The 12,674-nt window shown below is 35.3% G+C and overlaps 1 protein-coding gene across 2 annotated transcripts; it reads right to left on the reverse strand.

Annotated features, from left to right (window-relative positions):
- Nucleotides 1-1,207: 1,207 nt before the first annotated feature.
- LOC149704639 (uncharacterized) lies at nt 1,208-2,155 on the reverse strand. Of its 2 annotated transcripts, XM_089865688.1 has the most exons (3): nt 2,065-2,130; nt 1,434-1,964; nt 1,208-1,368 (listed from the first exon to the last, which is right to left on the reverse strand). In XM_089865688.1, exons 2-3 carry the CDS (start codon nt 1,818-1,820, stop codon nt 1,366-1,368), a joined length of 390 nt encoding a protein of 129 aa, XP_089721814.1. In that variant the 5' UTR covers nt 1,821-1,964; nt 2,065-2,130; the 3' UTR covers nt 1,208-1,365. The 2 variants fall into 2 exon arrangements, with proteins under 2 accessions (XP_089721814.1, XP_089721813.1); XM_089865687.1 differs by having other exon boundaries at nt 1,434-2,155.
- Between the last annotated feature and the right edge of the window lie 10,519 nt (nt 2,156-12,674).

Consider the following 12,674-nt stretch of genomic DNA (forward strand, 5'->3'; position numbering starts at 1 on the left):
CGATGTCACCATGGGTAAACCGATTTTTTTCAAAGTTTACATACACTTTAAGCAAGCCTTAAAACTAATGATGGCGAGTTTTTAGGACTAAATACTGAAAAGTTTTTGAGATACGACAGTTTTAGTATAACCCTTGTTTTTTGCAGTGCACATTTAACAAATTCGGGTCTCTTCACATAAAGTGGAATAACTTTTCTTCTATTCCATCTATTTAAATGAAAATTGAGTTTCTTATGCATCTTTTCACGAGAAATGGACTAGTCTTGTTGAAATATTTCTAAAAATTCGGGTTTCGGCGTTATTAACACGCCAACCGAAAAAAACATTTTTTCGGGGGGTCCCATTCGGAGGGGAAAATGGCGATGTCAGAATATAGCATTCCCAATTATATGAGCTATTTTCAAGGCCCAGTGGGCAGGCCTTTCCAGTGATACTAAAATATTTTTATATATTTGGTTTTCTCTAAGATTTCCACGCGAAATTCTGATTTCATGATTTTTCCTAAAATTACAAATTATTAAAGGAATTCAAAATTCTTTAAACAAAGTTTTCAACTATGAAGCTTTATTTGCAGCAGGATTATTTACTAGACAGTATTAGATCTATATATAAACATGTTTTAATGTCAATGCCTTAATAATTTCCAGTTCGTTTTCCGTTAGTTTCAAAATCCTAGCTCTTGAACCAGTGGCCGTTGGATCTGATACGAAGCACAAAATTGAGTTAAGAGGAACATGGCAAATATCATCAATTAAAGGCCAAGAGATATGATTGGAATTCGGGTCTCGTTTCATAAACTTTGGGAGAAAATCATTTTCTTCCCTGAACTTTTCGAGTACTAAAGCAATATACCAATCTTTATCGTACGTCGCTGCGAAATAATGCCCAATTGATATATCACCAAATTGAATGAGATTCGCTGTTTGCGAATTTTCTTGCACGACTTTGACTTTTGATCCAAATTCGTCTTCAGATATGCGGTACATCATTAGTTCAAATTTTGACACTGGCACAAATCTGTGGTGGCTTCGGGTACCAACAATAGTTGAAGCTTTAGATAGCCTGTCGTCAATCTTTTCGTGATGTTGCTGGACTTCTTCTTTGCTAACATAAATGAACTTTATGGACTCTATGAGCGCCTCGGCCCATTCGAAAAACTGAATTGGAGTAACAATTTGCTTGTCTAAGGGTTTTTGAAGAGATGCTCTCGTGACCAAGCGTTTTACCGTTCCTCCAATTCCGTCACACGGACTTTTCCCATGACTTGTTGCGAAAAAATTCCAATCTGCAGGAACACCGAAGTCAGCCTCATGGTGACAAAGGTTCAACCAATTTTTGCAATTTTTGTATTGTGACGCTGCTCCATCACTGAAGTAATGAATGTGTTTTAAATTTGGAAAAACAGAAACGAGGTGTTTAACAAAAATGCTTACGAAACAGTGAACTGATCCGGCACCATGGTCCATTTCGTCACTAATAATGCAAGAGCTTAAACAGTTCAAATTTGTTTCCTTTTTGTAGTATGTTACAAATGGATGCAATGTTGCCTGACTGTTTTCCCAGTGAAAACCTTGAACAGCATCTTGAACGACGAAAGAGTAGTTTTCAGTAAAGTCCAAAAGTGTCACAACGTGATCTTGGGGAAGGTTTTCTTTAATTTTCCTTAAGTATGACCCCTGGGATTTGGCAATGAAATGATGCGGAATTGCTCGACGAATACGGTTGCCAAAATTGTCAACGAAATCGCTTATACTTTCTGTGATGTCAATTAATTTTATTCGCCCATCACTGATGTAACCATATTTTATAAGTAATCTCATCACCAGAATCCATTTCCTTTTCTTCAAATAAAGCTCTCAAGTATTTAGAAAACTCCAATTCCCCAGGACAGTTCACACAGCCGTGAAGCATGCATTGGCGTTCGTCGATGTCGCATACTTGTTTCATCATTAGAGTTTTATAATCTGTTTTAATTGGTAGAGCAGCTGTCATTTAACTTTATGTTTTGATGAACTTCACATACACACACATTGGTGTATAAAGATTGGTATATTGCTTTAGTACTCGAAAAGTTCAGGGAAGAAAATGATTTTCTCCTAAAGTTTATGAAACGAGACCCGAATTCCAATCATATCTCTTGGCCTTTAATTGATGATATTTGCCATGTTCCTCTTAACTCAATTTTGTGCTTCGTATCAGATCCAACAGCCACTGGTTCAAGAGCTAGGATTTTGAAACTAACGGAAAACGAACTGGAAATTATTAAGGCATTGACATTAAAACATGTTTATATATAGATCTAATACTGTCTAGTAAATAATCCTGCTGCAAATAAAGCTTCATAGTTGAAAACTTTGTTTAAAGAATTTTGAATTCCTTTAATAATTTGTAATTTTAGGAAAAATCATGAAATCAGAATTTCGCGTGGAAATCTTAGAGAAAACCAAATATATAAAAATATTTTAGTATCACTGGAAAGGCCTGCCCACTGGGCCTTGAAAATAGCTCATATAATTGGGAATGCTATATTCTGACATCGCCATTTTCCCCTCCGAATGGGACCCCCCGAAAAAATGTTTTTTTCGGTTGGCGTGTTAATAACGCCGAAACCCGAATTTTTAGAAATATTTCAACAAGACTAGTCCATTTCTCGTGAAAAGATGCATAAGAAACTCAATTTTCATTTAAATAGATGGCATAGAAGAAAAGTTATTCCACTTTATGTGGAGAGACCCGAATTTGTTAAATGTGCACTGCAAAAAACAAGGGTTATACTAAAACTGTCGTATCTCAAAAACTTTTCAGTATTTAGTCCTAAAAACTCGCCATCATTAGTTTTAAGGCTTGCTTAAAGTGTATGTAAACTTTGAAAAAAATCGGTTTACCCATGGTGACATCGTTCGGTGATTTCACGTGGACTGACCCAATATGCTTATAGAATATAAACATAACACTTACACAAAAACGCATGGTTTCTGTTTTATATAAAATCTATAAAATGAAGATATAGAAAGTTTATAGATAAGTCTAAAGATAAATCAATTGAAATAGAGCCCCTTACGCACTACACTCCATTGAATTTTATATATTTTTATGGAAATTTCATAGAACATTTTCGTACGGGCAATAGTCAGTGAGAGGGCTTCAACTGGACTACAATTAGCAGAGGCAGCGCTGACCCCGATTCTGCTATATTTTAGCCAGCTGGTTACCGAGTTGCAGTTTTTTTATATATTGGATTCATTGCTGCACTATTACTGCCTGATAGCCCAAGCGCAGCGAAGAAGAAAATTGTTCTGGTTTTTTTTGTAAGGCCCGTATCCTTTTTGCAAGCCCACATTTGACTGGTGTAAATATTACTTCCACTTTTGTGCATAGAAAAAAATATAAAATAATTGGAGTTTTATTTTTACTTTTACTTTTGGCCCATTTTGGGTATAGAAAAATACGATTGAATTGAATTATCAATGCGATTGTCAGTTCACGTAAGTACTTTTAATAAGTGATAATAGGATTCAAGTGTATTTATAGTCTAAAAAGTCTGTCTGTTATATTTACGACTTAATAGTATTCTTTCCTAAGGAGAGTACTTGAATGTATAAAACGATAGCATTGAAAACTAAGAGCTAAAATTGAAAGTCGTTAAGGCTCGCCATAGAAATTTAAGGCGCGATAAAAGCCCGAAACCAGATTTTGAACATGTAGCTCGAAAACCAAAAAATCAAGGCTCGCACTGCCCATATATATAGTGCATCATATATCAAAAATCTTAGTTACGACACCTAACCAAGTTTAACCAAAAGAAAAATAATGAAAAAGCGTAAAAAAAGGTCCTCAAAGCGGATGTAGTAAGTCAAATTTAAACAGGAAATTTTATTTATCACAAATATCAATTAAACGGGAAGATATCAAAAATACGAAGCTATTTCAACTTCGTTATACGATATCTCAAAAAATCGCATTATTTTCACCTAAAGCAAAAAACATGAAAAACCGTTGGGTCAAAGGTCCCCGTAAAGGGCTTAAAATCCAAAATTAGACACAAAATTATAAAGAACCGTTGGAAAAAGGGTCCCCACAGCGGATGTAGTAAGTCAAATTTAAACTCAAATTTTATTTTTCACAAATTTAAATTAAACAGGTAGACATCAAAAATACAAAGCTATTGCTACTGCGTTATACGAAAACTTGAGGAATGGTATTATTTCCAACTAATGCAAAAAACATGAAAAACCGTTGGATGTTAAAATCCAAAATTAGACACAAAATGGTGTAAATTATAATTTTCAATTAAAATAGTATATATTAAAAATTTTAGATACGACACCTTACGAAGTTTACTATTCACCTGAAAAATAGTGTAAAATGGGTGATATTAAAATTACAATTCAACAGGGATATATCGAAAATTGATTTTATTTACTTACAATGACTACTAAAAGGGCCGAATTAAGCAATTTTGCACCCGGGGCCGAGATAGTTTGCACGGTATAAACGGAACAGCAAATGTCCCTAAGGGGGAATAGTTAAACTCAATGCGCCCCCAACAAGCCTTGCACCCGGGGGCCAGTGCCCCCTTGCCCCCTTTAATCCGGCCCTGACTACTAATATTCATCATTAAGAAAAATAATGAAAAACCGTTTGAAAACTGAAATAAAAGAGATAGATAATAATAATAGTAGTAATCTAAGCTTTGTCTACGAAGGGATTTCCACACTAAGCCTGTGACTTATTTACAGGTGGGTCCCTTTACAACGCATAGAGGAGTGGTGGCTAGCCCTTTTCCCACAGCTAACCTACAGCGCCCTATACTAACTATTACCGTTAACCTCAGCAAGTTTTGATATCCGAGGCTCTTTTAAATTGTTGTACGATACCTTCGGAAATTATCCAATTTTTATCTAAAGCAAAACAAAAATCTATTGGAAGAAGGGTCTGTAAAAAAGTGTAAATAATCACAATTGGACAAAATATGGGATTTTATTAAACAGGTTTATATCAAAAATTCTAATCATTTTTTTGCGTTTAGTTGCGGAAGGTTTTTAACATTCATTAAAAGAAAAATGACGAACAATGCCCATCTCGGGTATGAAAATTTGGACTTATTTTTAATTCTAATAAATTAAGGAGACGCAAAAAGTGTTAGTCAAGATAAGTCAAAAATTGTTGGAATTAAAATATTATAGATGTAATAAATCAAAGAAACACAAAATAGAATTTACTCTAAATATCAATTAAACAGGTATTTATCAAATTTATGATTTTTTAAGTGCAATATATAATATCTAGCTACATCCTAAATAAAAAAATATGAAAAACAAACCATTGGAACACTTTGCACTTTCTTAAGGAAGTAAAAAAATTGCATTGAAATGGTCTCTTTGAATAATTTAATATAAGAGGAAGTTGTTAAAAACCCTATTTTAAGTTTAATTAACGATGCCTTTCGTAAATATATCCTTCTAGCCTTTGTCATTCTTTAGAGTGTATTAGATTATAAATATTGAAATATATTATAAAAAAACGAATTTTTCTTCGTAGTCCTTAAAAAAACTGTACATATAGAAAATCCTTGGCGACACTTTTTCAAACCCACAAAGGCGCAGAATATAGAAATTATTACTGTATTACAATTTGAATATAAGTTTAATCAATACGAGAAATTTGGTTTTAATTGCGTAGTTCAAGCATTCACTATGATTCGAAATTTTACAACAAAAACGTCTAACTCGCAAAAAACTATTCACCTCGTAATGTTAAGCTTCAAAGTGATTAAAATTACGATTTCGGATTCAGCATAAATAGAAAATCCCTGTGCTCTAACCTATTTTACTGTGGAAATGCATAAAAAACCTTTCTTTGAAAAAATAGTTCTGTACAAATTTAATTCTTGATTCGAATATCGAACCGAATTTTTTCCTCTCAATCCATTAAGCTATATTATATAATATTCACAAAATTCTATTTTTGGCTATAAAAAAATTCAAAATATTAATGCGGGAGTGAAAAGGGATTCAAGCTGGATTGATATTTCTCTTTGCATGAGAAAACTCCCAATTTTTAGCTTCCACAATTCATTTTTTCTCTGGCGCGCGTTACGATGAGCAAACGAGACGAGTTTATAGCCCTTTCGCCCCCCCCGTCCCGACCTTCTGAGTTGAGACTGAAGCTCGTTTATGTTTCTCTCTGCGCAAGCGCGACGCTTTAAACTTATCTTCCACAGACCGATTTAAAAAGGGGGTTTAAGCAGACAGAGTGTACCCCTTTCCGCCGACGTATTACCCCCTTTCTCACCGGATCTATCTCTCTATCATTCTACTGAGGACTGCGGCCCCCTTTGACGCCCCTTTTGATATCGGTCTATATTCGTTAAGTACCGTAGCATTGGCTTTATGCAGTTTTCGATTGTCATTAAATTATCTGAAACTTATTATAATATACACTGATCTTCACCATAAAATAGTGGGTGTCTGCTATTTGTCCCGCATTTTTTCGTTAAGCAAAATCCAGCACTGTGAATCTGGAGCTTTATGTTTTTAGTATATCTATAATGGAAAACGGCATAACTGTGTTCTGAAATATTTCCCACGATGTGTAGTACGTAGTTTCCAACCCATGGAGTTAAAAGAAAGGAATGGAGTCGGTAGGTCAGGGTTTGGTTTGGATAACAACTTCCAGTAAGAAATCGTGGCGCTAACAAGTCAGTAGGAATGTAGCAACCACAGTTTACTGGAAGGCAGTTTCCAAAAATCCTTAATTCTTGAATCCTTTTGGGTCTTCAGGTGTTTTTGTTAAACTGCGGAAGGCAGGGATCAGGAAAAGTTTCCATTCCTTACTTTTATATTATTTATTCCAACGGACCTTTAGCATAAGCATTCATATGGATGAATAAAAGTTAACTTGATTGTCGTGTTAAAGATTGTCGTGTATAGTATTATTCAAAAAAACCTTTACTTGAAATTTAAAATTTACACCATTTTGTGTCTAATTTTGGATTTTTAAACCCTTTACGGGGACCTTTGAGCCAACGGTTTTTCATGTTTTTTGCTTTTAGTGAAAATAATGCGATTTATCTAGATATCGTATAACGAAGTAGAAATATCTTCGCGTTTTTGATGTCTTTCTGTTAAATTAAAATTTGTAATAAATAACATTTTGTGTTTATATTTTAATTACTACATCCGCTATGGGGATCCCAATCCCAATATTTTTTTATTATCTTTCATATGGATGAATAGAAGTTAACTTCGAAGGTTGTCGTGTATACAGGGTGTTACAAAAAGATGTGTCACAAATTCAGGGGCGCATTCTACGGGTCAAAACAAGACTAAGTCACCAAAGAACTATGGTCCAAAACTGAACACCCGCGGAGATACGGGCCATCAAAGTATCACGTAAAATGCGATGAATTTTCCCTTCAAAAGAAGCGACGAATTTGGCTTGACCATATTGTTTTCAATTAATTGGTCATAATTGAAAAAGATTTAATATTTAAGAAACGATCGATTCTGGGGGCAGAGCTAAAAGCAATTTAGACCAAAAAATTAAACATTTAATTTGGTAAAGTGTTTTAATTTGGCCTAAAGTTACAACGGCGTTTTCAGATCGCTGTAGTTGCTGAGTGGCTTGGTTTTTCATTCATTAAAACTATGGCCCATTCAACTTCTTTGTCAAGTCAACGAGTAAAGCGCTTTTACGTGTAAGCAAGAGCTTCTAGTTATTGGAAAGATGTCGTGACAACGGCATGAACCTAGTAAAACCGGCGTTTTTAACCAGATCGTGGTATTATTACCCAATCTCGCATGTCTCTTATCGAACCCCTGTGGAAGTTACGTTTGCCATCGAACATTCGTGGATATCTGTGTCGTGGGACATTGTTCTAAGACAGATTCACTATCGGCCACGTATGCAATAAATGACGCATACGGCGACAAACGACCAATGCTATTTCTCACGTGATTGTAAATACTGTATGACGCGTAATCCTTCGAAAAGTAGTCGCTTAAGTACAGACTGTTAAAAAAGTCTTTGCGCGTTGCAGTTTTCGCACATATTTTACTATATTTCAAAAACTATTCAAGCTAGCGCTCTGGAATAAAGTGCGTTATAAAAGTTTTGCATTTATCTTTCATATTTTACCCGTTTCACAGTTGTCCTTTGCATACTTATACCGGAAACCGGAAATGTTAAAATTATCAACTTTGAAAATATTGGATTCTCGAGGATATAAATGCGATTTTCGGATTCCTTGGGGTCGATTCATATTTGAAAAGTTTTCACCAAATTCAATTCGGATGAATAGGTCACGAGTAATCAGCCTTTATTCAAAATCTGGCAACTTCGATTTAAATGGCGATAATTCATAATCGAGTATCGAATCTTTGTCGTAATAATGCTTGTTAGATGTTATGGCACTTTATGCATATATAAATGATTGGTCTTGTGGCGCAATACTTTGAAACAATTCAGACGCTCATTAAAGGGATGGTGAAGTCAAAAATTAAGTAATTTTTTATTGATTCTTCTATAAGACCAATCTGCATACAGTGCATAGTGAATTATCCAGGAAATAACACCGAACGATTTTTATACGTCAATTAGTTTGAAATTTCATGGATAATTTTAAATAAGGATCTCCGACCAATCGCGTCCTTTTATAAACAATTTTCTCGTGGCACGTTTCGTGTTGAATCAATTTATCGCGAGATTTGAAAAAATTTGCGCGATGTGACAATTGTGGCGCGAGACATGGAGCGTGCCACGAGAATTTTGTTAACAAAAAGGCACGGCGTTACGCGATTGGTCGGAGGTCCTTATTTAAAATTGTTCTTAAAATCTTAGCCTAATTTGAATATTAAAATCAATGGGAGGTATTTCCTAAATTTTTCATTATGCAGACTGGTCTTATAAGAACCGATAAAAAATCACTTTAATTTCCACTTCCCCCTCCCTTTAAGAGAAAACTCGCGTCTTTTGAAGAGGATAAGCGGTTTGAAAATATTGTTATTTGGGCCATGATATCATAATATTTAGAACTCATATTAATTACGTCTAGGTCTTCAGCCCGACTCATTGCAGCCTAGTGAAAATCTCACTCATGATGGCATATGCGCTTCACGAGATCCCTTCAAATAGACATATTCGACTATTCCATTTAAGAAACAACTTCAGAGGAGATGGCTTCTATGCTAGGAAGGTTCGCTACGCGATTGAGCTTCGCTATACGGAGCCTGGGGTTGCCTATAGCCTTATGCGTATAGAGCAAATGTCAGGCCATTGAAAGATTTTATTTTAGAGGTAGGAATAGGGAACAGAGTAATCTAGGCGCGCGTCAAAGTCCCGGACCCCTTCCTCGGGACGGTGGGATATGAAAGAAGAGGCGGGTCATAGCGACAGAGGTAAAAAATAATTACGTATTTTTTGCCGCCCCAGTCAGTAACGTCATAAAAACCTAGTTTAAGTGAGCCAATCTGAAATTTTAAACTTTTTATTACAAGGAGGGGCTCTATACTGGGCTATGAGTCGGACTGAATTAAACACTAACCGTTCTCTATTCCTACTTCTAAAATTAAATATATCTCTGGTGAGGCTTAATAATAAAGCCGACCACAACCAAAGCATGGGCAAAGGCGTATTTCACAACTGACGTTCAAAGCTACCGATGGAAAAGCCTAAAAACTAAATGAAGAAAATGAATGCCGGTAAGAATGATCACAACTGAAAACAACAGCTAACAGCTAAAACGAACCCGAACGGTAAAAACTTGAAGTTAGTCTCTGCGCTGCTGGTCTGCTACTCCTTTTGTTTATTTTCTATGGCAAAAACACTAACTTAGGGAGGTATTGGGATATTAGGGCATTTTGTGTTTTAAAAAATTTATTGTGAAAGAAAGAAAACAAGCCTGTTTAAAGATATTTCGAATAGCTTTTAATATCTTTAAAAGTTGAAAAATGTCTATAAAATTATTTGGACGAAAATTTTCAAATAACAAGACTTCCTTCGAGTTTCAAATTGAAAAATGTTCGTGTGCTTTATTGAACTATTTTTTACAAACAAGGCCGTCACTTTCAGTTTTAATTATTGCTTGATTTATTATTGGACCTCCCCTAGCTTTTAAAGGGAGGATGAAGAGGAAAATAAAGTGATTTTTTATCGATTCTTCTTCTAATTATAAGTCCATTTTGCATAGTGAAACTTCCTGGAAATAAAGTCTCCGAATGATTTTAAAATTCAAATTAGGCTCAGATTTTATAGATAATTTGAAGTAAGCAAGTCTGACCAATCGCTTAACGCCCTGCCTTCCTGCTAACAAAATTTCCGTTGCCCGCTCTATATCACGCACCACGATTGTCACATCGTGAGAAAATTTTATTAAATCTCGCGATAAATTCCATTGGGCATGGAGAATTTTGTCAATAGGAAGGCAGGGCGTTACGCGATCGGTCGGAGGTTATTACTTTAAATTATCCATAAAACCTAAACCGAATTTGAATTTTAAAATCATTCTGAGAAATTTCCTGGATGTTTCACTATGCAGAATAGTCTCATAATTAGTAGAAGAATCGATAAAAACACATTTTTTCACTTCACCCTCCCTTCAAAAACATTCTTAGTCTTATTCTTAAAGACAGACATAAAGTCTAGTTAATAAAGCAAACGAACTATCATTAATTTAAAACTCGTAGGAAGTATTGTTATTCGAAAATTTTCCTCCAAATTTTATTAATATTTGTCAGCTTTTAACTAATTATTAACAAAGATAATAAAAGTTTTCGAAAAATTCTTCAAAAAAGGCATGTCTTCTTTCCCTCATAATAAAAGTCTTAAAACACAAAATTCCCTAATATCCCCATTACTCCCTAACTGCATTTATCACGCCCGAGGTAATATATTTATATAAATGATCGAGCAAGTAACTGCATTGATGTTTTTTTTTTCACTATTCCTCGATGCCCAAAAATAGTGTTTTTGCCATAGAAAATAAACAAAAGGGTAGTAGACCAGCAGGGCAGAGACTAACTTCAAGTTTTTACCGTTCGGGTTCGTTTTAGCTGTTAGCTGTTATTTTCAGTTGTGATCATTCTGACCGGCATTCATTTTTTTTCATTTAATTTTTAGGCTTTTCCATCGGTAGCTTTGAACGTCAGTTGTGAAATACGCCTTTGCCCATGCTTGGGTTGTGGTCGGCTTTATTATTAAGCCTCACCAGAGATATATTTAATTTTAGAAGTAGGAATAGAGAACGGTTAGTGTTTAATTCAGTCCGACTCATAGCCCAGTATAGAGCCCCTCCTTCCAACACGTAATAAAAAGTTTAAAATTTCAGATTGGCTCACTTAAACTAGGTTTTTATGACGTTACTGACTGGGGCGGCAAAAAATACGTAATTATTTTTTACCTCTGTCGCTATGACCCGCCTCTTCTTTCATATCCCACCGTCCCGAGGAAGGGGTCCGGGACTTTGACGCGCGCCTACATTACTCTGTTCCCTATTCCTACCTCTAAAATAAAATCTTTCAATGGCCTGACATTTGCTCTATACGCATGAGACTACAGGCAACCCCAGGCTCCGTTTAGCGAAGCTCAATCGCGTAGCGAACCTTCCTAGCATAGAAGCCATCTCCTCTGAAGTTGTTTCTTAAATGGAATAGTCGAATATGTCTATTTGAAGGGATCTCGTGAAGCGCATATGCCATCATGAGTGAGATTTTCACTAGGCTGCAATGAGTCGGGCTGAAGACCTAGACGTAATTAATATGAGTTCTAAATATTATGATATCATGGCCCAAATAACAATATTTTCAAACCGCTTATCCTCTTCAAAAGACGCGAGTTTTCTCTTAAAGGGAGGGGGAAGTGGAAATTAAAGTGATTTTTTATCGGTTCTTATAAGACCAGTCTGCATAATGAAAAATTTAGGAAATACCTCCCATTGATTTTAATATTCAAATTAGGCTAAGATTTTAAGAATAATTTTAAATAAGGACCTCCGACCAATCGCGTAACGCCGTGCCTTTTCGTTAACAAAATTCTCGTGGCACGCTCCATGTCTCGCGCCACAATTGTCACATCGCGCAAATTTTTTCAAATCTCGCGATAAATTGATTCAACACGGAACGTGCCACGAGAAAATTGTTTATAAAAGGACGCGATTGGTCGGAGATCCTTATTTAAAATTATCCATGAAATTTCAAACTAATTGACGTATAAAAATCGTTCGGTGTTATTTCCTGGATAATTCACTATGCACTGTATGCAGATTGGTCTTATAGAAGAATCAATAAAAAATTACTTAATTTTTGACTTCACCATCCCTTTAATGAGCGTCTGAATTGTTTCAAAGTATCGCGCCACAAGACCAATCATTTATATATGCATAAAGTGCCATAACATCTAACAAGCATTATTACGACAAAGATTCGATACTCGATTATGAATTATCGCCATTTAAATCGAAGTTGCCAGATTTTGAATAAAGGCTGATTACTCGTGACCTATTCATCCGAATTGAATTTGGTGAAAACTTTTCAAATATGAATCGACCCCAAGGAATCCGAAAATCGCATTTATATCCTCGAGAATCCAATATTTTCAAAGTTGATAATTTTGACATTTCCGGTTTCCGGTATAAGTATGCAAAGGACAACTGTGAAACGGGTAAAATATGAAAGAGA

This window comes from Phalangium opilio, unplaced genomic scaffold (genome assembly GCF_054372755.1).
Source record: "Phalangium opilio isolate 3A_F unplaced genomic scaffold, DU_Popi_V2 ptg000015l_1, whole genome shotgun sequence".
NCBI classification, from domain to species: Eukaryota; Metazoa; Arthropoda; class Arachnida; order Opiliones; family Phalangiidae; genus Phalangium; species Phalangium opilio.

What these genes read in the sequence shown, in the direction of transcription:
- LOC149704639 (XM_089865687.1), bottom strand. Translation starts at nt 1,820, where the DNA reads ATGAGATTACTTATAAAATATGGTTACATCAGTGATGGGCGAATAAAA.